This window comes from Coregonus lavaretus, assembly GCF_964263955.1.
Source record: "Coregonus lavaretus genome assembly, chromosome: 9".
NCBI lineage: Eukaryota > Metazoa > Chordata > Actinopteri > Salmoniformes > Salmonidae > Coregonus > Coregonus lavaretus.
The window spans coordinates 12854345-12879285 of record NC_139996.1 but is presented as its reverse complement, the minus strand read 5'-3'; the positions used below and the strand labels follow the sequence as shown (position 1 = coordinate 12879285).

The 24941-nt window shown below is 47.6% G+C and overlaps 1 protein-coding gene across 1 annotated transcript in view; it reads left to right on the top strand.

Annotated features, from left to right (window-relative positions):
- Positions 1–13713, top strand: part of LOC311135214 (laminin subunit beta-1-like) — a 37206-nt gene extending 23493 nt beyond the window's left edge. Inside the window, exons 18-33 of the mRNA XM_084169144.1 lie at positions 1435–1578; positions 1689–1920; positions 2112–2278; positions 2706–2930; positions 3043–3260; positions 3702–3798; positions 7128–7497; positions 7639–7823; positions 7940–8181; positions 8433–8636; positions 8738–8882; positions 9124–9331; positions 9442–9583; positions 9757–9933; positions 10087–10246; positions 12365–13713. Coding sequence (XP_084025270.1) covers positions 1435–1578; positions 1689–1920; positions 2112–2278; positions 2706–2930; positions 3043–3260; positions 3702–3798; positions 7128–7497; positions 7639–7823; positions 7940–8181; positions 8433–8636; positions 8738–8882; positions 9124–9331; positions 9442–9583; positions 9757–9933; positions 10087–10246; positions 12365–12504 — 3056 coding nt within the window. The 3' untranslated portion in view covers positions 12505–13713. The remainder of the gene's footprint in view (positions 1–1434; positions 1579–1688; positions 1921–2111; positions 2279–2705; positions 2931–3042; positions 3261–3701; positions 3799–7127; positions 7498–7638; positions 7824–7939; positions 8182–8432; positions 8637–8737; positions 8883–9123; positions 9332–9441; positions 9584–9756; positions 9934–10086; positions 10247–12364) is intronic.
- Positions 13714–24941: the final 11228 nt, after the last annotated feature.

Sequence of the window (24941 nt, the reverse complement as noted above, 5' to 3'; positions counted from 1 at the left end):
ATCAACAGTTACGCTATGTCTGTCTGCTCTCCTCATGTGTGGACTTGTATTGGACCCTGGGGCCCTAAGCTTGATTAGAAGCCCTCTCGGATCTTGACACACTGAAAAGACCACAGAGGAATTTTCTCAGCCCACCACAGCAGTAAATCTCCTACTCTGCCAGACGGAGTGAGAACTTGTCTCTGCTGCCAGTCTAGTAGTATATACCGGGTTCATGCTATCGTAGGACAGATTTCATGGATTTATTCACATAGGTGATCTGACTTAGATTAGAAGAGTATAACATAATATAAAGGATGCAGTCAAATATAATACTCTATTATCTTGAGGAAAACTTTTCTTACACATGCAAGCATCAATGAAAACTAAACATAGCATCGATATGACAGCACTTAAATTGCAACATATAGTTAAAATAGAATGAATTGTTATTGAAATATGCCGTAAGTGTGATATGATTTTAATTGTATAAATGTTTTCTAGGAATGCTGTCAGTATGAGTTCAAATCCTCCCAGCTGTGGAAGTCATACAATCTTGTTTCACTTAGCAGGTTGAGGTTTTTTGAGGTCTCCTGCACAGATGTAGGTCCCACATCTGCACAAATCATGTGGTTTCGCAGGTCCCTTTTAAGTCTTACCCCAGTCTTAGCAGTTAGTAAAGGTTGGAGTGTCTAAACCAAGGTCTGCGTGCGATAATCTAGTCCCAGAGATACGTTTGCCTATCCTAGATCTGAAGGTTCCGACATTGCTGTGGTGTCCCCTTAAACCACAGTGGTTTAGAGGAGTTTCAGATTTATGAGGACAGCAGAGACTTCAGAGGATAGTGTTGAAGGAGTCTAGGCTTGGGCAGAGTCTGGCTCAGAGCATGTCAGTACCCGCTTGGGGGATGTTTAGTGGATATAGGGACACAACACTCACACTCGGTAAGGTTGCATGTACGTAAGCTTCAACACACACACGCACATGCTTGCCTAAAATCCTCTTCCCCTGATGTGACCCAAATCACTCGTATCTCTCCTCCACATGGACTCAATGTCTTCGATAGAATGTCTGGTCCCTGGCTCTCTCTTTCTTTCCACTCGTCTGTTGAGAAGGATATAGGCCCTGTCAGCCTGTCAGGGTAATATATATAGAAGGTGTTGTTGATGAAATACCCGTCGCCTTAATTAATAAAACAAACCTTTGTCAGTATGTCAGAAGCAAAATATATTGAGGTAAAATGTATTGAGACAAAGGGTTAACCAGGGTTTTATGTACAGTTAGTACTTACACCATATTCAAAACAGCTTGGGTGAAATACCTTACTCATGTATCCAGCAGCAACTATTGCCCCCATTTGAACAGATCATTCCAGATTATGTGTTCAACTCAATTTTAAGCCCATTCCCTTCCTCTCTCTCTCTTTAACATTTCCTCCTGTCTTTGTTTTCCCAGCATGCCAGTGTGACCCGCAGGGCTCTCTCAGCACAGTGTGTGACGCCAGCGGCGGGCAATGCCAGTGTCGTCCCAACGTGGTAGGCAGGAACTGTGACAAGTGTTCCCCTGCCACCTACCTGTTTGGACCCAGTGGCTGCAGATGTGAGTTTGACTGAATGAAAAGTGACTGAGTGCATGTGTTTTGTATTGCACAATACAGGCACTGAATCTGGCACTTATCACTCTCTTTGCCCTCCGCTCTCTCCCCCCAGCCTGTGATTGCAGTCCCCAGGGATCGGAGCATGCGTTCTGCCATGAGGCTACAGGCCAGTGTGCTTGTATCCCCGGGGCGTACGGCCGTCAGTGTGACCGCTGTCTGCCGGGTCACTGGGGCTTCCCCAACTGTCGCCCCTGCACCTGCAATGGCCACACAGAGCAGTGTGACCCCTACTCCGGAGAATGCCTGGACTGCCGAGAACAGACCACCGGACACAACTGCGAGAGGTCAGCCATGGGTTAATCTGGGTTGAGGGGTCAAGGGTTAAGGAGGCTCATAGGTGTATGTGCTCGATGGGTTGGCATTAGAATGGGTAGTCAGTCAGTCTCCTAAAACGTAGATAACTTAGATATAATAAAGACATGCATGTGAATGATAGAGTGATTATGACCAACCACCTCATGCCTTTTCCCTACAGGTGTCTGGAAGGTTACTATGGTGACCCTGTCCTGGGTTCAGGGGACCACTGTCGTCCCTGTATGTGTCCGGATGGGCCCGGTAGCGGGCGGCAGTTTGCCGGTGGATGTTACCGCGGTCTGGACTCTCACTACCAGGTGTTTTGTATCTGCAGCCCTGGGTACAGAGGTAGGCAGCCAATAACAACCACCTGCCAAGATTTATAGAGCACCCTGTAAACTAGCGGAGCATGGCAGGATTACTCATGTCACAGTGCTTCTGTTCAGACCTGTTTCCTAGGAAGCAGTAGATTTGTATGCATTCATGTTACAGTGTGGAAGCTTGGTGGCTTTCCATGATGTATAGCTGCCGGCGATGTACGCTCACAGTTTGATATATGGCTTAATTTGACAGGAGGACATATGTTATTGTGGCAGTAAATGTATAGGCAGTTATTATTTCTGATAGTGAAGATGGGTGAAAAGATATGTTGTTGTAGAGGGGAGTTATGACTCTATGTTTGGTGAAGGGGTTTATTAAGCACATTTTGCTCTCTCGCCTCCCCCTTTACCTCTCCTTTCTTCTCTCCTCCTCTGTCTTTTCCTCTCCCCTACAGGTGCCAGATGTGAGGAGTGTGCCCCAGGTTACTATGGAAACCCCCATGAGAACGGCGGGCAATGCCAACCGTGCCAGTGCAACAACAACATTGACATGCTGGACCAGGAGTCCTGTGATGCCAGGACGGGTGAATGTCTCAAATGTCTCTACCACACCGAGGGTCAAGGCTGCCACAGCTGCAAGCTGGGTTACTATGGAGATGCCCTCACACAAAATTGCAGAAGTGAGTAAAGAAAGTTAACTTGCAACTCTTTGTTATGTGTTTGTCATATCAATGTGAGTGGTTGTCATTGTCCAATTGCTAACCTGCTAGCGACATCTCTTCTCTCCCTCAGAGTGTGTGTGTAACCACCTGGGCACCAACCCAGCCACATGCCCGTCGGTGGGCGACTGCCACTGTGATCTGGGCAGTGGGCAGTGCCAGTGTCTACCGAACGTGGTGGGTCAGCACTGTGACCTGTGTGCCCCCGACACCTGGAACATGGCCAGCAAGAGGGGCTGCGAAGCCTGCGACTGTGACCCTAACCACTCATTTGGAACATCCTGCAACGAGGTGGGTTCTCACAAGGCCGCACCATTCTTCTGTTGGGTCTTACTACTCCTGTCTCTTGAATCCTATCCTAAGGTCACATTTCTAATATTTATGTATAAGACTCCCGAGTGGCGCAGTGGTCTAAGGCACTGCATCGCAGTGCTAGCTGTGCCACTAGAGATCCTGGTTCGAATCCAGGCTCTGTCGTAGCCGGCCGTGACCGGGAGACCCATGGGGCGGCGCACAATTGGCCCAGCGTCGTCCAGGGTAGGGGAGGGAATGGCCGGCAGGGATGTTGGTAGAGCTTGGTGTTTGCAACGCCAGGGTTGTGGGTTCGATTCCCGCGGGGGGCCAGTATGAAAAATAAATACAAATATGTATGTACTCACTAACTGTAAGTCGCTCTGGATAAGAGCGTCTGCTAAATGACTAAAATGTAAAATGTATGTGTTTTGTCCACAGCTGAGTGGCCAGTGCTCCTGTAAACCTGGCTTTGGGGGTAAAACGTGTCGGGAGTGCAGAGAGCTGTTCTGGGGAGACCCTGAAGTCAAATGCAACGGTGAGTTGACACATCTCAATCAGCAGCATTGTAGTTACCTGTGCTGGCACTACACTGCCTAAATCCCCATCTTGACACACACTGAGGTGTGTGTGCGTGTGCACGCGCCTGCGTGCCGTGCGTGTATGTGTGAGAAAGCTCCAACCCAACAATTTTAAATTGCAACACACACAAAGCAGGCCTTTAGTGTTAATCACTGAGATATTACAAGCAGCCCCATTCCCCTAGCCTCTTATCGTGGGAATGTGTAGGAGTTTCAGCTGTGGTGGAGAAACTCACAGCATCCTCTCCTTACAGTGGGAGCCAATATTAAGGCCAGATGTGCTCTCTCACCCAATGGCTGTGTTTCTATGACGAACAGGCGGGGGATCTGTCCGAGCCTCCCAATATCCCGCCGGTCCGCCACAATGCACCTTTGTTCTGATGGGGTGTCCTGTTGGAGGGACGGCTGTCCAACACAGTGCCTGCTGCTGACAGAAAGGATCCTTTGTCCCAGAGTAGCATCACTGGAGCAGAGCAGCCTGCTTAATTATCTACTGAAGGACACATGAATTGGCTTCTGGTGTAGGCTAGTCCCTTGAGTGGAAACGTGCAGTCACTGTATAAAGGGTCCACTGCGGTAGTTTAATCTACTTCAAACTTCTGTATACATTGTTGCCAATGAAATTAGAAAATTATTGTGATCAAACCAAAAGTCAGAGGTCACTTTGACGGCTGTTTAAACATCGAACTCCTTCCAGGCAGGCTGCACCATGTCAAGACCTTGCTGTCCCGTCACAGTGCTGTTTTCTCAGGCTTGTGGTTTGCTGCTTCTAGCAGGGAGTGTTGTATTCCGGAAAGGTTTGTGTTTTTTCTCTCTGCGGAGAAGGATCTGTGTTGACAGTCCTGACTGTTTGTTTGGAGACGGAAGTCTGCTCTGGTTCCCTGATATCGGATTACCCCGTTTACCCCAACTAATGTTGACATACCCCTAATCTGGATAAGCCCAACAGCCAAACATTACACTAACACTAGTTTAAATGGTGCAGATCCCTCTTAGTTTGTGGTATGTTCGTTTCTCCAGAAACATAGTAACGTTGTACACTTTGAACGATTTAATGAAGGGAGGAAATGGTCAACTGCTCAATTTTGAGGTTACATTCATTGACATCACAGTTGCTTTCTTGTGCACATCCAGCCATTTTCGTGGCTTTTGCAGTGATTTGACCCTTTTAGACACATCGGTATACCATTTGAAGACAGTTTGATATCTGTGGGAGCCATGTCTACTATTTCTTGTTCATCAAAGCCTTGTGTGTCTGTGTGTGTGTGTGTGTGTGTGTGTCTGTGTGTGTGTGTTTTGGACCATGGTGAAAGACTGCTCCAGCTGTAGACCATTAAAGATGTAGTTTACTCCCATCTGTGCCCCCCTCATCCCCCGACACAGAGGAATAGAAGCCATGTTGGGATCCATGTCACAAAAACAGCTGGAATTTCCCTACCCTGCCTGCTCGCAATCATCTTATCTGACCTGTAACACACAACAGATGCTGTGTAGAAAAGAAAGAAGAGAGGCTAGATTTGGTCATTCAATTCACGAGCCGGCTATCTTCTATAAAAGGCCTTTATTAAAAATGTGAGTGATTTTGTTAGAAACAGCAGAAAGCCTACGTTAATCATCCATGTCTTATTGCGCTTAGTTCCCTCTACATATTGCTTGTAGTGTGTTTAGTCTGCTCTGGGGGCCATTGTTGATTAGATAGGGGGTAGGGTGAATATTTACCTCCCTTCACACCTAACCTATGTGGCCATTTTGTGTAAACAGAGGCAGCACTTTAATCTGCAGTGGGGGAGGGGGCTGTGTGAAAGGGACATTCAGGTGGTGCTGTAGTGTGATGTGGTGTTTGGGGCCCTAGTTTGGGGCTGTCTGCTGATAATGGTGACTGGTGAGTGATGCCCCACTTTGCCAGTTAACACGGCGAGGAAGAGAGACAGGGTAGACAAAAGGACAGGTCACATTCATTACATATTTCCACTGAGCCCAGGCCCCTCGCTCTCCTGCCTTACAAAACTATAGGAGGATTACGCCACACAGCTAAGCCCCCATTTCCCATCCTCTTTTGTTGCTTTAGCACCCTGAGGTGACTAAAAGTCATTTTTCAGGGTGTGTGTACATCTACACATTTTTAAAGGTTTGTCGTTCTACAAGTATGTGTGGTGTGTGCAAGAAAGTATGTACACTTCACCATAGATTCTTCAAGCTCTTCAAGTTTGTGTGTGAGAGTAAACACAGGAGGTACCATAGTTAGTTGCACGCTGCAAGGCAACAGGAAACATGTGGTATGTCATCAGTATGTGGTTGTCATCAGTGGTTCCTGGGGGGTTGTTTGCAGAGTCTGTAGGGGCCCATGGTGGCCCTTTTGTTCTCCACACACTCTACACACTTCCCTTAATGAGGCTTTGAAGTGGGCAAACATCCTCCTCTTTCTCCATTCCTCCTCCTCCACTCCACTCTCTTCATCCCACCCTATTCACTCCAACCAGCCCCCCTAAGGTCACTGGGTTAATGTGGATGGCGGTGGGTCATTGATCTTTGGCTCACCAGAACTTCAGCTGACTTCATCTTTACTAGGTGAAACTCCACCGAAAACATTTTATCCACCAGTCAATACATCAGCTGGCCACTCCTAACTCTCCCAACCGACACTCACCCAGAAATACATGTAGGCTTACCAGTAGATTTAAAATGTAAGGTGGCAAGCATTAAAGAACAGGGATATTACAACTTGAATTCTAATGAAAATACAATTAATTTGAAACTGTAATTAGAACCAAAGGTTAGGCTAGCTATTCCACATTTCTGAGGTGCTTACAACAGGGTGCTAACTGTGCTTGATACGTTAACATGTGATTATAAACCTATAAAGGTTACGACCCATAAAGCAACAGGAGCTCCCATCCTTTCCCCTCTCCCCAGTGGAGCACTTTGAAATGACATTAGGAGGATCCCAATAAAATGAATGAGTTTGTGAGTTGACCTGACGAGACAGACATGTCCTTTGAGGTCAAGATGTCAGTAGCGAGAGAGAGAGAGAAAGAGGCGGGCTACTTAAAAAGCACTTCCCTGGCTTTGTAAGACCGCTTTATAGGCTCTTGTCCATTGTTATGGGACATCAACAACCTGTTTGAAATATCTCCCTCCCATTCAGGATCTCTGGAGGGTGACAGACTAGTCAGGATCAGGATGCAACAAAATTAGTTGTTTTTTGAGTCGTGCAGAAATAGTTTTAGAGTTGAATGAAAAAAAGGCTAGACTAGTAGTAAAACCTATGTTTCCTGTTGCCTTGCAGCGTGCGACTGTGACCCACGAGGCATCGCCGAGCAGCAGTGCAACAAGGCCAACGGTCACTGCGTGTGCTTGGAGGGCGTGTCTGGTCCCCGCTGTGACGTCTGCGCCCGCGGCTACTCTGGCACCTTCCCCTACTGTGAACGCTGCCACCAGTGCTTCACCGACTGGGACGTGATCGTGGGTCAGCTGACCAACCAGACCCACAGGCTGGTCAACAAGGTGAACACCATCAAGGCCAGCGGCATCACCGGACCCTACAAACACACCATAGATAACATGGAGCAGAGCGCCGGGTCCATAAGAACTATCCTGGCCCAGAACCCGGCTACACAGCCACTGTCTGAGATACAGCAGCTACTGGAGCAGGCCACGTAAGTGGGGTGAAAGGGTGGGGTCAAGGGTGGGGTCAAAATGGGTCATTGACAATATTTATCGATAGCAAAAACAGTAGTAGCCACATCAAAGCAATAATATACTAGATTATTTCTGTATAATCCGTTTCTGTTCTTTAGATATCTAATGGAAGAGATGAGCAACAAGCTGAACCTCTCTGAGGAGGCGTTGGCCCAGGTATCATCTGATGACAACAGCACCAACACCAAACTGGACTCTCTCAAAGAGGACGCCCAGAAACTGGATCGCACCGTCAAGGAGCTGCTGGACCAAGTGGAGCTCATCAAGAACTCTGATGTTCGGGGTAATGGACTGGGACAAGGCTGTTAGACTTGTTGATGATTGGGATATACAATGTCATGTCCATTATACTTCCATTTGTCAACTCTGTGAAATTGAACATTGTTTTTGTAATGACAGGAGCGACAGACAGTGTCACAAAGTACTACAAGCAGTCTCTGGCTGCTGAGGCTCACGCCAATGCCTCCACCACCGGCCCAGGCAACCCTGTGGAGAGCTCTTTCGTTCTACGACAAGCTACAGAGGACAAGATGAATGACACCAGGGAGGAGTTCCACAGGAGGCAGGAAGAACACGCCAAGAGACTGGACGACCTGGCGGATCAGCTGGAGACATTGGACCTATCAGAACTCAGCGAGAAGGTAAGGCCAAGCAAGGCCATATCTGTGGCCTGAAACTGGCTTGCTGATGTTGATCTGAGTTTGACACAGATGGGACTCAATCAAATCCCAGTTTGCAAGATAAAACCATCGAAAGCAATACATTTTCTTGAGTTGTTAAATCAAAGCTTTCTTCTGTGTGGGTCAGGAAGAATGTTAGGTTTGATTGAATGAGAACCATACGCTTAGATTCCATTTGAACTCTTCTCACTCTACTGGTCCTCTCTCTGCAGACGTGTGGTAGCCCAGCTGGTGAGGTGTGTGCAGACTCTCTGTGCGGGGGGCTGAGCTGTGTGGACTCCGACGGGAACAGGAGGTGTGGGGGTGAGGGGTGCAACGGTCTGGTCACCCTGGCCAACAATGCCTGGCATAAGGCCAAGGACTTTGACCAGGAGATCCTCATGGCCATGCAGGAGGTGGACAAGCTCTCCAAGATGGTGAGATCCTGTCTTTAAATTAAAATGAACCAACTCTCTTTAGACAAGAAATACACCCACTTTGGTTCCTAACCTGTTTGTTTGTGTGATCATGTGTCCAGGTGTCGGAGGCCAAGGTGAAGGCAGACGAGGCCAAGCTGAGTGCCCAGGACGTGCTGCTGAAGACAAACAAGACCAAGCAGCGCGTGGCCCAGAGCAATGAGGAGCTGCGCAGCCTCATCCGACAGATCAGAGACTTCCTCACACGTATGTCTACTCCTAAAATCAACTCCCCCGTAGCCCCCATACTTTAACTCCTACATATGTTTACTACCCTGTGAGTTAAAGGTACAATCCAGCTGTTCAATTGTAATTTCAATTAAAGGTTTCAATAAATTTCACCCATTGATTCTAGAAGATTGTAACTTATAAATGTCTCATAAGCTTAGTACAACTGTCCCCTTCACGAGCTTAGTACAACCCTTGTATCTGCTGTGGCACCCCCTAGAGGATGCAGCGGACATGGAGAGCATCGAGGCAGTTGCCAACGAGGTGCTGGCCATGCAGATGCCCAGCACGCCAGCCCAGCTCCAGAATCTGACAGACGAGATCAGGGAGAGGGTGGGAGACCTGGCCCAAGTGGAGACTATCCTGAACCAGAGCGCCGACGATGTGCAGAGAGCCGAGAGCCTACTAAAGCAGGCACGCAGAGCCAGGTAACACACATTAACACAAGATTATCCTTGAACGGAGCACAGATGATGAGACACACACTGTTGTGCTTGGTGTGCTTATTATTTTCGCCCTCTGTGTGTGTGTCCCACAGTAAAGAGGCAACAGATGTGAGGGAAACAGCAGAGATGGTGAAGCAGGCTCTGGAAGAGGCTGAGCGTGCCCAGAAAGCAGCGGCCGAGGCTATCAAACAGGCCACCACCGACATCAATGGCACCAATGACCTCCTGACCTCAGTGAGTCAACATCCTCCATTTTATCACACACAGCGAGTTTGAACTTTTGGGACTAATCCATTGGTTCCATTGTACCTGTAAAACTAAATCAAGCACAGCTAAAGTATTTGACCCATTAAAATGTACAAGTATACCATAAAGACACACTGAGCTTGTCTTTACGTCTTCAAAAGGTGGAGTCGGAGACAGCAGACTCAGAGTACAAGCTGAACAACACCACCCAGAGGCTGCTCCGGTTAGAGCAAGACATCACACTGCTCAGAGAGAAGACACTGAACACCTCGCTTAGCTCTGAACAAACCGAGAGAGACGCAGAGACCATCAACAAAGTGGCTGAGCAGGTCAAAAAGGTTTGCGAGCTACTGTGTGTTAAATTGGGATGTGAGAGTTTGTGGATTATTTTTCAGCCTTGTCATTCTCACAATAAATTGCTGACCGTGTGTGTGTGTGTGTGTGTGTGTGTGTGTGTGTGTGTGTGTGTGTGTGTGTGTGTGTGTGTGTAGGACCTGGACTCGGAGCTGAAGGATAAGTACAGCACTGTGCAGGACCTGATCAAACAGGAGGCCGGGGGCGTGGCCGACGCCAAGAAGAGGGCGGAGCTTCTACAGCAGGAAGCCACAGACCTGCTGCTACAGGCCAGCGACAAGCTGCAGCTACTGAAAGGTACAGTACACACACACACACGTACCTGCACTGGCTATATGCACAAACTGACACACACACACACAGACATGCACTGGCTATATGCACACACTGACACTCTCACACACACACACAGAGACACACACAGACATGCACCACATAAATCTACAAGAACAGCTTGGAGAGCACCTTGCAGGCATATACACTGAACAAAAATATAAACGTAACATGTAAAGTGTTGGTCCCATGTTTCATGAGCTGAAATAAAAGATCCCAGAAATGTTTCATACGCACAAAAAGCTTATTTCTCTCAAATTTGTTTATATCCCTGTTAGTGAGCATTTCTCCTTTGCCAAGATAATCCATCCACCTGACAGGTGTGGCATATCATGAAGCTGATTAAACAGCATGATCACTTACACAGGTGCACCTTGTGCTGGGGACAATAAAAGACCACTCTAAAATGTGAAGTTTTGTCACACAACACAATGCTACAAATGTCTCAGGTTTTGAGGGAGAGTGCAATTGGCATGCTGACTGCAGGAATGTCCACCAGAGCTGTCGTTTTAGAGAATGTGGCAGTACGTCCAACCGGCCTCACAACCGCAGACCACATGTAACCACGCCAGCCCAGGACCTCCACATCCGGCTTCTTCACCTGCGTGATCGTCTGAGACCAGCCACCCGGACAGCTGATGAAACTGGGGGTTTGCACAACCAAATAATTTCTGCACAAACTGTCAGAAACCGTCTCAGGGAAGCTCTTCTGCGTGCTCGTCATCCTCACCAGGGTCTTGATCTGACTGCAGTTCGGCATCGTAACCGACTTCAGTGGTTACCACCTTCGATGGTCACTTGCACCTGGAGAAGTGGGCTCTTCATGGATGAATCCCGGTTTCAACTGTACCGGGCAGATGGCAGACAGCGTGTATGGCGTTGTGTGGGCGGCGGTTTGCTGATGTCAACATTGTGAACAGAGTGCCCCATGGTGGTGGTGGGGTTATAGGCAATGAACACAATTGCATTTTATCGATGGCAATTTGAATGCACAGAGATACCATGACGAGATCCTGAGGCCCATTGCCATTCATCCACCGCCATCACCTCATGTTTCAGCATGATAATGCACGGCCCCATGGTGCAAGGATCTGTATACAGTTCCTGGAAGCTGAAAATGTCTCAGTTCTTCGATGGCCTGCACACTCAGAAGACATGTCACCATTGAGCACGTTTGGTATGCTCTGGATCGACGTGTACGACAGCTTGTTCCAGTTCCAGTCAATATCCAGCAACTTCACACAGCCATTGAAGAGGAGTGGGACAACATTACACAGGCCACAATCAACAGCCTGATCAACTCTATGCGAAGGAGATGTGTTGCGCTGCATAAGGCAAATGGTAGTCACAACAGATACTGACTGGTTTTCTGATCCACGCCCCTACCTTTAAAAAAAAGATCTGTGACCAACAGATGCATATCTGTATTCCCAGTCATGGGCCCTGTGTAGCTCAGTTGGTAGAGCATGGCGCTTGCAACGCCAGAGTTGTGGGTTTGTTTCCCACGGGGGACCAGTATGAAAAATGTATGCACTCACTAACTGTAAGTCGATCTGGATAAGAGCGTCTGCTAAATGACTAAAATGTGAAATCCATAGATTAAGGCCTAATGAATTTATTTCAATTGACTGATTTCCTTAAATGAACTGTAACTCAGTAAAACCTTTGAAATTGTTGCATGTTGCGTTTATATTTTTTTTCAGTGTACAATCACAACTCACTACCTAAAACACACACCCTTTCGGGTCCAACCATGCATGATATGTCCTTACAACGCATTGAGGCATTATCACAAACATTACACTACACAGATCCTACTGTGTAATGGTGTCTGCTTAGTGGATATATAAAACATGATCTGTTTATAATACCTATGAGATCTCCATCTCCATGTTGATTCGCTTTTTCCAATCAAGAGTTGAACATGAAATTACGCAGGCCCTCTAACTTTCTCTTCTCAAGTGTGTGTATTCACTGCGTGCAATTCCACGTTCTGATTGTAAAGCCGGCGTGTGGAGGGATACTACACGTCCTGTGATTTTAGATTGACGGTAGGATGTCTCCTTTTTGGTTCCCATCCAGATTTAGAGAAGTCCTACGAGGACAACCAGAAGACTCTGGAAGACAAGGCCAACCAGTTGGTGGATCTGGAGAAGGCTGTCAAAGAGCTGCTGCAGGAGATCAGTCACAAAGTCACTGTGTACAGCACCTGTCTGTTTTAAACACAACCCCCAGTACGGGGTTGTGAAGGAAACTGGTCCCCAAGGCAATATGAAACCCTAGAGACTGAACATATTAAACGTACCACCCACTCACACTCCCTGGTTTCATCATTTGAAATCAAAGATTTCTGTTTACTTTTATACTGTTTCTAAGTCAAACAAGTGGTATTTGTGTGGAAAAAGCAGGGGATAAAAAAAGAAGATGTAATCTGTTTCTATTTGTAGGAAACGAGGAGAAAGAATAAGTGAAAATCAGAATCCTGCCAAAGAGTTTACCAGCCAAGTTACAGCCAACATTTAAGATACACAGTACCAGCCAGACATCATCGCCTACATATACAAAGTGACATGAACCAGCCACAGACTTTACAACTACCTTGCTTGGCAGTACTTCTAGCACACAGTATGTGTGAGAATGTTATGGTTAGAATTTTTGAGAATGAGAGCTTTGAGGCGAATTTGTGCTTACAGATATTTGGAATACGAAAAAAATAAAAAGGAAAATGTGCATTGTTTTGAAATGTTTGCAAAGAACTGCCCTCTCCAGCTAAACCAGAATGTAATTCAATTATTTTTCTTGAGCTTGTAAACCAATGTTTAGAGGGCGGAAAGCATGAATGTAAAGGTTTGACTTACATTTTTACCATGAGACTGGATTATTTTGTATATTTGTAAACAGCATTGTATGAACCAACTGTTTACTTTCAAAGTTACGTAGACCAAAAACTTGACCAACAAATTTATTTGTATTTTTTTTTTTTAACTACCCATTTGAAATCCTATCAAATAAGTGTTATATCTCGACAAGTTCTTTTATTTTATTTTATTTTTACACATTTGTATTTTGAGCCTTAGCCTCTCGCCTTAACACTGTAGTGTACCTGTTCTGGTAAGATGGGGAAGTGTGCCGAGTGCTCCTCAGAGCAGACCTCCTGTGTACACTAAGCATTAGATCCAATGCCTAGGCTAGATCTGAAACACAAGAGACATTAAGCTACTCACAGTTGTTTTTATCCTTGATTTATTATTTTTTGTTGTATAGTGTCCTTGTTATTTTTTGGATGAAAGGTGCTTTAAAGCCAATGTATTACAATGATTAGTACTAGTATAGGGCAATTGTGACAGGACTTTTCATAAATTCTCCCAATATGCCACAAATCTCAATGAAATCTTTCCTGGAATAAATCAGGTCTGATATGTTTGAATTGGTGATAGCGGGGTGGTAACCTTCATTTGACTTAAATCACAAATGGATTATTCAATCACACATAGCCTATATTATGGACACTGGCAAATATGTTAACCTGGTTGGGTTGTATGACTTTTGTGTGATGTCATTGTTACCTGTGAAACTAAAAAGAGCACGATCCTACAAGTCAAATCTCAAGTTCACTTGGCTCATTCATAATGGGAAGTTTAATGAGCCACAGGCATTTGTCAATAGTATGAGCACATGGTTTCATCCAGAGTTGCTGAATTGAGATCCCTGTCTGAACAAAGATTTTCTAAGTCCTCCAAAGTGGAATCTGAGAGGTCTGAGGAGGATTCTGTCTCAATATTACCTACCATTAGGGGGCAGTATGTAGCTACAAAGTAACCGAGTGTTACAAGGGCTGCTAGAGGCTCCCAGGCCAGGGACTTCATTCAGGAACATCAAACCTAAATCAGAGAGGATGGAATCTCTCTGCCTAAATCTTGTCCCAGGAACATCATAATTATATGTTGTTCCAGGCTCCTAGCCTGGGACATCATACCCAGAGACCTCATTATTTTGTTGTCCCTGGAACATCATGCATACAGGAGAAACACCTCCAGTAGCTCATTGTAGCCAGAATTTAAAACAGGAGCAACCTGTTCTCTTACATCCATATTTGCACACACATTTTAGATACATTATAAAGCTGTCACCTCTAAATTAAGGTATTATAAAGGGACAATCATGAGGGGCTATGCGTTCTCTGGAAAATAATGAACAACGTGGAAGATGTGTTCCATGACGCGCTAGCGGAGCGGAACTTACCTTCCACGGAGTTGCATTATTTTCCAGAGAACGCATAGAGCCCCAAGTTGATTATCCCTTTTATACTATGGCTAAAATTCAGGGCACAACTTTGGTTTTAGAAGCGGGAGGTCTGGGAAATGACTTTTTCTGGCCATCTAAACCTATCAATATGTCTTGTCTATTTAGAACAACAAAAAGTAAGCAAAAATGCCCACAGTCATCAAGGTAAGACATCATTAAATATATTTAAGTGATTGATAAGACTGAACTAGATCAAATATAATTAATAATCAATATTGTGTTGCAACTTTAACCAATAGCCTAACAAATGAGCAACTTAAAAAATACTAAGACTTTTGATTGTCTTTATTAAGACATCCTCTATATAAAACTTCAGCCAGACCGCCCAGCCAGCCCGAGCCTCCTGCATGCCCGACCCCCACCAGTCTAGTACATAACTCAACTCTCTCCCAACACAATTTCCTTCCCACCTTCCCAAGGGAAAGGTTTGGAAACAAAAGCAAATAAAATAAAACGTTTAAAAACACATACACCTAAAATATACATTAACACAGAGAAACAGCAAATCCTCCATATACACTGAACAAAAATATGAATGCAATATGTAAAGTGTTGGTCCCATGTTTCATGAGCTGAAATAAAAGATCCCAGATGTCAAGGGGTGCTGAAGGTGGGTGTGGTGCATGAATCAAGCGCAGGACGCAGAAGCTCAGTCCAAAAGACTTTAGTGCAATATTCACGTAGAAAATAAGCACAATAAGCCCGAAGGCGAAATAACGGCGCACACAGGCGTCAAACAAACGGCGCACTAACATGTGCGAAAAACCTCTCCAAAACACTGGAGGGAAGTACGTCGCTCCAACACGAAACAGAAGAGCAATCACACACAAAGACAAACACACACAACGAGAACTAAATAGGACACTAACGAGGACTAACAAGACACAGGTGTACAACATCAAGACAAAACCAAACGAACATGAAACATAGATCGGTGGCAGCTAGTACTCCGGGGACGACGACCGCCGAAGCCTGCCCGAACCAGGAGGAGGAGCAGCCTCGGCCGAAACCGTGACAGTACCCCCCCCCTTGACGCGCGGCTCCAGCCGTGCGCCGACCCCGGCCTCGGGGACGACCAGGAGGACGCGGAGCAGGGCGCGCGGGATGGTCCCGGTGGAACTCCGACAGGAGAGATGGGTCTAGGATGTCCCTCCGCGGCACCCAGCACCGCTCCTCCGGGCCGTACCCCTCCCACTCCACGAGATACTGGAGACCCCCCATCCGGCGTCTTGAGTCCAAGATGGACCGAACGGTGTACGCCGGAGCCCCCTCGATGTCCAGTGGGGGCGGATGAGTCTCCCCTATCTCATTGTCCTGGAGTGGACCAGCTACCACCGGCCTGAGAAGAGACACATGGAACGAGGGGTTAATATTCTTATACTCAACAGGTAGATGTAACCTATAACACACCTCGTTCAATCTTCTCAGGACTTTAAAGGGCCCCACAAACCGCCGACCCAGCTTCCGGCAGGGCAGGCGGAGGGGTAGGTTTCTGGTAGAGAGCCAGACTCGATCTCCGGGTGCGTACACCGGCCCCTCACTGCGGTGGAGATCGGCGCTCGCCTTGTGACGAAGGACGGCCTGCTGCAGGTGGACGTGGGCAGCGTTCCACGTCTCTTCCGAGCGCCTCATCCAATCATCCACCGCAGGGGCCTCGATCTGGCTCTGCTGCCAAGGTGCCAGAACCGGCTGGTAACCTAACACACATTGGAAGGGGGTTAGGTTGGTAGAGGAGTGGCGGAGAGAGTTCTGGGCCATCTCGGCCCAGGGAATGTACCGTGCCCACTCCTCCGGCCGGCCCTGGCAATACGACCTCAGAAACCTACCCACATCCTGGTTGACACGTTCTACCTGCCCGTTACTCTCCGGGTGGTACCCTGAGGTAAGGCTAACCGAGACCCCCAAACGCTCCATGAACGCTCTCCAAACACGGGAGGTAAACTGGGGGCCTCGATCAGACACTATATCCTCGGGTACCCGGTAATGCCGGAAGACGTGGGTAAATAGGGCCTCAGCGGTCTGTAGGGCAGTAGGAAGACCCGACATAGGGAGAAGACGACAGGCCTTAGAGAACCGGTCCACAACGACCAGGATGGTGGTATTCCCCTGAGAGAGGGGAAGGTCTGTCACAAAATCCACCGAGAGGTGGGACCATGGTCGTTGTGGAACGGGCAGGGGTTGTAACTTACCCCTGGGCAGATGTCGGGGCGCCTTACACTGGGCGCACACCGAGCAGGAGGAGACATAAACCCTCACATCCCTAGCCAAAGTGGGCCACCAGTATTTAGTGCTAAGGCAATGCACTGTCCGGCCAATACCCGGATGTCCAGAGGAGGGTGACGTGTGAGTCCAGTAAATGAGTCGATCCCGAATCTCGAGCGGAACGTACTTCCGACCCTCAGGACACTGTGGAGGGCTGGGGTCGGTACGCAACGCTCGCTCGATTTCGGCATCGACCTCCCACACCACCGGTGCCACAAGGCAAGACTCCGGTAGTATGGGAGTGGGCTCAACGGACCTCTCCTCCGTGTCATACCGCCGGGACAGCGCATCTGCCTTACCATTCTGGGACCCAGGGATGTACGTGATTTTAAATACGAACCTGGTGAGAAACATACTCCATCGAGCCTGGCGAGGGTTCAGTCTCCTCGCTGCCCGGATGTACTCCAGGTTCCGATGGTCAGTCAAAATGAGGACTACAGCTAACAGCTCCCTGTCCCCAACGTCATAGTTACGCTCCGCCGGGCTGAGCTTTTTTGAGTAAAAAGCACAGGGGCGGAGTTTAGGTGGCGTGCCGGACCGTTGAGAGAGAACGGCCCCTATACCAGCCTCAGACGCGTCTACCTCAACCTGAAAGGGTAATGCGGGATCCGGATGCGCCAGCACCGGAGCCGACGTAAACAGGTCCTTCAGTCTCCTAAAGGCCCTGTCCGCCTCAGCTGACCACTGCAGGCGCACCGGACCCCCTTTCAGAAGGGACGTGATGGGAGCTGCCACCTGTCCAAAACCCCGGATAAACCTCCGGTAGTAATTCGCAAAGCCCAAGAACTGCTGCACCTCTTTTACAGTGGTTGGAGTTTGCCAATTACGCACAGCGGACACACGATCCACCTCCATTCTCACCCCTGACGCGGACAACCAATAACCCAAAAAGGAGACCGACTCCTGGAAAAACAGACATTTCTCTGCCTTGACATATAGGTTGTGCTCCAACAGCCTCCTCAATACACGACGCACCAGGGTTATATGCTCGGCTCGGGTAGACGAGTACACCAGAATGTCATCAATGTACACGACCACCCCTTGTCCCTGCATATCCCGGAAAATGTCATCTACGAAGGATTGGAAGACTGATGGAGCATTCATCAACCCATATGGCATGACGAGATATTCGAAATGACCTGACGTGGTACTAAACGCTGTCTTCCATTCGTCGCCCTCCCTAATGCGCACCAAGTTATACGCGCTCCTGAGATCCAATTTTGTGAAAAACCGCGCTCCATGCAATGACTCTGTCATGGTCGCAATCAGAGGGAGTGGATAACTGTATTTCACAGTAATCTGATTGAGACCACGGTAATCAATGCACGGGCGCAACCCTCCATCTTTCTTCTTCACAAAAAATAAACTCGAGGAGGCGGGAGAAGTGGAGGGCCGAATGTATCCCTGTCTCAAAGATTCGGCTATGTAAGTCTCCATAGCTTTTCTCTCCTCTTGAGACAAAGGATACACGTGGCTCCGCGGGAGCGCTGCTCCTGCCTGGAGATCAATCGCACAATCCCCCTGTCTATGAGGAGGCAACTGCGTCGCCCTAGTTTTACTAAACACGAGAGCTAAATCCCCATATTCAGGCGGAATGTGCAGTGCGGGCACTTGGTTTGGACTTTCCACCGAAGTCGCCCCCACAGAAACACCCAGACATCGCCCCTCGCACTGAGCAGACCACCCATCGAGAGCCCTCTGTTGCCACGAAATAGCAGGGTTATGGGTTCTTAACCAGGGAATTCCCAGCACCACTGGGTACGAAGGAGAGTCGATCAGATACAGCTGTATAGTCTCTTCATGACCCCCCTGCGCACACATCCTAAGTGGTGCTGTGATCTCCCTAATCAACCCGACCCCAACGGGCGGCTATCTAAGGCATGAACGGGAAAAGGTTTGTCAACAGGTAGGAGAGGGATCCCTAAATCTAAACAAAACTTCCGATCAACAAAATTCCCAGCTGCGCCTGAATCTACTAGCGCCTTATGCTGGGAATGAGGTGCAACCTGTGGAAAACACACAGGTATACAAAAGTGCGCAACAGAAAGCTCTGGGTAAGTGGGACGTCTACTCACCTGGGAGGCCCCCCCAGTGCGTGGCCTGTTGTCTTCTCCCCTGGAGAACCCTCCCCAGCACCTGGCCGCAGTGTGCCCTCCACGACCGCACTTGGTGCAGGAGACAGGCCCCCTCGGGCTCCTCCTCCTCCTTTCTCTAGCGCCGGCACCCCCGAGCTCCATAGGGCTCGGCTCGGAGGTGCCGGAGGGCGGAATGGACGGACCCCCCTCGGGACGTCCACGGGTGGCCAGCAGGGTGTCCAGACGGATGGACATATCGACCAACTGGTCGAAGGTGAGATGGGTATCCCTGCAGGCCAACTCACGTTGAACGTCCTCCCGTAGGCTACATCGAAAATGGTCGATGAGGGCCCGTTCATTCCACCCTGTGTCCGCCGCTAGAGTCCAGAACTCTAGAGCAAACGCCTGTGCGCTCCTCCTCCCCTGTCTCAGGTGGACTAGACGCTCCCCCGCCGCTTTGCCCTCAGGTGGATGGTCGAACACGGCCTTGAAGCGGCGGGAGAACTCGGCGTAGGAGATGGTGTTGGCGTCCATCTTCCTCCACTCGGCGTTAGCCCACTCCAACGCCTTGCCCGTGAGACAGGAGATGAGGGCGGAAACGCTCTCGTGTCCCGAGGGAACCGGGTGTACAGTGGCCAGGTAGAGCTCCACCTGCAGGAGGAACCCCTGACACCCGGCAGCTGTTCCGTCATACGCCCTCGGGAGCGAGAGCCGAATCCCCCTGGGTTCCGGACCTGGGACTGGTGGACCGGCCGATGGGGTTGGCAGGGTAGGTGGAGGTGTGGGTACCCCGCTGGCCTCCCATCGGTGCAGGGTGTTGATGACGTCCTGTAGAGCGGTCCCCAGTTGTCGTATCTGGTCATCTTGGCCGCGAACATGCTCCTCGAGCGACTCAGGCATAACTGCAGATCCTGCTGATTCCATTTTGGTGTGTGATTCTGTCAAGGGGTGCTGAAGGTGGGTGTGGTGCATGAATCAAGCGCAGGACTCAGAAGCTCAGTCCAAAAGACTTTAGTGCAATATTCACGTAGAAAATAAGCACAATAAGCCCGAAGGCGAAATAACGGCGCACACAGGCGTCAAACAAACGGCGCACTAACATGTGCGAAAAACCTCTCCAAAACACTGGAGGGAAGTACGTCGCTCCAACACGAAACAGAAGAGCAATCACACACAAAGACAAACACACACAACGAGAACTAAATAGGACACTAACGAGGACTAACAAGACACAGGTGTACAACATCAAGACAAAACCAAACGAACATGAAACATAGATCGGTGGCAGCTAGTACTCCGGGGACGACGACCGCCGAAGCCTGCCCGAACCAGGAGGAGGAGCAGCCTCGGCCGAAACCGTGACACCAGAAATGTTCCATATGCACAAAAAGCTTATTTCTCTCAAATTTTGTGTAAAAATTTGTTTACATCCCTGGTAGTGTGCATTTTATCAAGATAATCCATCCACCTGACAGGTGTGGCATATCAAGAAACTGATTAAAACAGCATGATCATTATACAGGTGCACCTTGTGCTGGGATCAATAAAAGGCCACTAAATTGTGCAGTTTTGTCACACAACACAATGCCACAGATGCCCCGTTCTGTCCCTAGGGGTCCACCGCCCTGTAGCACCCCAACCCAACACATCCCACTCAGCTTTAGGGTCTTAGGGAAATATTAATTATTGGTTTCGGGCGTGTTAGGCCAGAGTGACAACCCACAGGATGGCAGACCCTCAGGGCCAGGACTGAGCAGCCCAGCAGCTACGGATCGCCTAAATAGATGTCTCCCCTGACGTGGGCATATTTTCAATACAGACTCCTTTTGTCGTACTGTATTCCATATAAGGCATCCAGATCTTATGCAAATTTCCCAGTTTACCCTTAATCTTGTAACAAATCAAATCTAGTGATACATAATTTGACATTTCTGCCATCCATTGTGACATTGTGGGAGGATCACCAACCTTCCAATTAATGGCAATGCATTTCTTAGCCGCTACACAGTGCATTCGGAAAGTATTCAGACCCTTTGACTTTTTCTACATTTTGTTACGTTACAGCCGTATTCTAAAATTGATTAAATTGGGGTATTCCTCATCAATCTACACACAATTCCCCATAATGACAAAGCGAAAAAAGGTTTTTAGACATTTTTGCAAATGTATTAAAAATAAAAAACTGAAATACCTTATTTAACCAAGTATTCAGACCCTTTGCTCTGGGACTCGAAATTGAGCTCAGGTGCATGCTGTTTCCATTGATCATCCTTGAGATGTTTCTACAACTTGATTGGAGTCCACTTGTGGTGAATTCAATTGATTGGACATTATTTGGAAAGGCACACATCGGTCTATATAAGGTCCCACAGTTGACAATGCAAAACCAAGCCATGAGGTCGAAGGAATTGTCCGAGACAGGATTGTGTCGAGGCACAGATCTGGGGAAGGGTACCAAAACATTTCTGCAGCATTGAAGGTCCCCAGGAACACAGTGGCCTCCATCATTCTTAAATGGAAGAAGTTTGGAACCACCAAGACTCTTCCTAGAGCTGGCCGCCTGGCAAAGAACCAGATGGTCACTCTGACAGAGCTCAAGAGTTCCTCTATGGAGATGGGAGAACCTTCCAGAAGGACAACCACCTCTGCAGCACTCCACCAATCAGGCCTTTATGGTAGAGTGGCCAGATGGAAGCCACTCTCCAGTAAAAGGCACATGACAGCCCGCTTGGAGTTTGCCAAAAGTCACCTAAAGGACTCTCAGACCATGAGAAACAAGATTCTCTGGTCTGATGAAACCAATATTTAACTCTTTGGCCTGAATGCCAAGCGTCACGTCTGGAGGAAACCTGGCACCATCCCTACGGTGAAGCATGGTGGGGATGTTTTTCAGAGGCAGGGACTGGGAGACTAGTCAGGATCGAGGGAAAGATGAACGGAGCAAAGTACAGAGAGAACCTTGATGAAAACCTGCTCCAGAGCGCTCAGGACCTCAGACTGGGGTGAAGGTTCACCTTCCAACAGGACAACGACCCTAAGCACACAGCCAAGACAACGCAGGAGTGGCTTTGGGACAAGTCTCTGAAGGTCCTTGAATGGCCCAGCAAGAGCCCGGACTTGAACCTGATCTAACATCTCTGGAGAGAGCTGAAAATAGCTGTGCAGCGACACTCCCCATCCAACCTGACAGAGCTTGAGAGGATCTGTAGAGAAGAATGGGAGAAACTCCCCATATACATTTTACATTTTTGTCATTTAGCAGACGCTCTTATCCAGAGCGACTTACAGTTAGTGAGTGCATACATTATATATATATATATTTATTTTTTTCATACTGGCCCCCTGTGGGTAGCGAACCCTGGCATTGCAAACGCCATGCTCTACCAACTGAGCTACATCCCTGCCGGCCATTCCCTCCCCTACCCTGGACGACGCTGGGCCAATTGTGCGCCGCCCCATGGGTCTCCCGGTCGCGGCCGGCTACGACAGAGCCTGGATTCGAACTAGGATCTCTAGTGGCACAGCTAGCACTGCGATGCAGTGCCTTAGACCACTGCGCCAGGTGTGCCAAGCTTGTAGCGTCATGTCCAAGAAGACTGAGTAAAGGGTCTGAATACTTATGTAAATGTGATATTTCAGTATTGTATTTGTTATACATTTGCAAAAATGTCTAAAAATCTGTTTTTGCTTTGTCATTATAGGGTATTGTGTGTAAATTGATGAGGGGAAAACCCAATTTGATCAATCAAGGGGTCTGAATACCTTCTGAATGCACTGTAAATGCTTGATTACAGTTTCTTCTGATAAAATTCTCCAGTATCAACATTTCCCAGCAAATAAAATCAGGGAGAAGGGAGAATCTGTAGACATGCTGAGATAAAAGTAAAAACTCTTTGCTAGAATTCAGCCAGCCATCACAAGACCATAACATATGCAAATATGTCCCCTTTTGTGGTTTACACCTCCAGCAGAGGAATAACATTGCTGAGTGCATGTAATTCAGTTTCACTGGCATATAGTACGTTCTATGGATGGTCTTAAACTGCAGTAATTTATGTCTGAGATTATATGAACATCACTGGGCATTCAAACATCATCAATAGCTTCTACCAGGTCTTCCTCACATTTTTGTTTGACATGTTTTGTGTCATCTGGAAAAGCCTCTATCAACCCTTAATACAGTTTGGAAATCAACTTTGGAGGTTTGTCAGACTGCCTTAAAATAGTTTGAATCTTTGAAGCATCTGGCTTGTCCAGTGTTTGCTGCACAGAGAGAATAAAGTGTTGTATTTGCCAAAAATGTACCTCAGCTCTATCACAGACTGATCTTCCTTGGCTGCCTGACCCTGCTGAGACCCTGTCACCATCTGATCCTCCTAAGATGAGGCATGACAAAGAATGACCTTGGTGTACATTTATACATTATATTATCCAAGAATAGAATCAATGGTTCAATTATTGAAATGACCATTATTCCCATATCCCAGACTGTAGCTTAAGCTGCTGTCCTGTAGCTAGTGTAGGTCTACCCATCAACTCAAGATGGAACTTTGTATTGTTCACTGATATTGTTAATATACTGTAAAAGTCACCTGAGCTCCGTAGACTGGTCTTCCCTGGCTGTCTGACCCTGCTGGGACACCTGTCACCATCTGATCCTACTAAGACATGATGAGCATAGTGTTGTGTACTGACTGTGCACCATGACAGTGAAGACTGTAGAGCTGTTTATTACTGTGTTTGTGTGAAAAGTTGGGAATTAGCTAGGGAAACTGACAGATCAATAATGTTACATTGCTATACTGACTAATAAAAACTCACATTGCAATGAAAAAAGGTCAGAATATCCGTCTTCAATCGTTTGGCCGCTGGTTTCATCATTTGATTCAGGTCTGGTGTGATTGAGGCAAATATACTAGCTAACGTTAGCCAACTTTTGGCCAGCTCTAACGATATATCAACTGGCGAAAGCTAGCCAAGTTAATTTAGTTATGTTGAAACAGGACAAAACAAAGGCCACAAAACATTTCCATACAAACAACAGCTTCACTGATGATCAGTCAACTAATGAGTAGACAGTTTCTGCTCTGCTTGCTTTTACAACTTGGAGAAAGAGTGCAACACACTGACAGCAGCTGCCTCTGTTCAACTCTCCGGTGATGTTCCAGTCAGCCTTCCAGAAGCTTTGCCTTTCACACAGCCTGCCCGCCTGCTCTGTGGTGTCCACATAGTCCTAAATCCAGACCTCTGAAAAATCCAGTCTACCCGACCGCTCTGAGACGTCCACATGGTCCTAAAGCACACTGCTGCCGCTTTTTGTATCACATTGCAATTATCCGTTTTTTGCATCACATTGCAATGATAAAACTGGGCGGGACAAAAGTGCAATTTCAGAATGTGGGGGGCACATGACCCCCCCTTCCCTAGTGAAAGTTGCACCACTGGTAATTTAACACATTTGACACTAGAATTGTGTTCATTTGCAGGTAGAAATGTGTTCAACAGCCACTGAAGTAGCTAGCAAGTTTACTAGATAGCTACAGTAGTTGCCTTGGTAACAAACAAACAGACTTGCTAGTTTAGCTAACCAAACCATCAGTCCTATCTTGCTATTATGAAAATTAAATTCAACAACGCCAATGTTTTCAATTCTACTTTTGCTTTCAAAAGCAGCTCAATAGAAAATGTAAGAATGAACTATAGCCATTGAATTATGCTGTGCTGATATACTGTGTGTTATGTAAGCAATAATGCCTGAGGAGGTGTGGTATATGGCCAATATACCACAGCTAAGGGCTGATCACCTTCCGGAGACACTTGAAACCCTACCTCTTTAAGGAATACCTGGAATAGTATAACAGTAATCCTTCTACACCCCCCCCCCCCCCCTCCCCCCAGTGGTGGTTGTCCCACTGGCTATCCTAAGTTGAATGCACCAATTTGTTAGTCGCTCTGGATAAGAGCGTCTGCTAAATGACTTAAATGTAAATGTACCGCAGAAATGGAATCACAGAAAA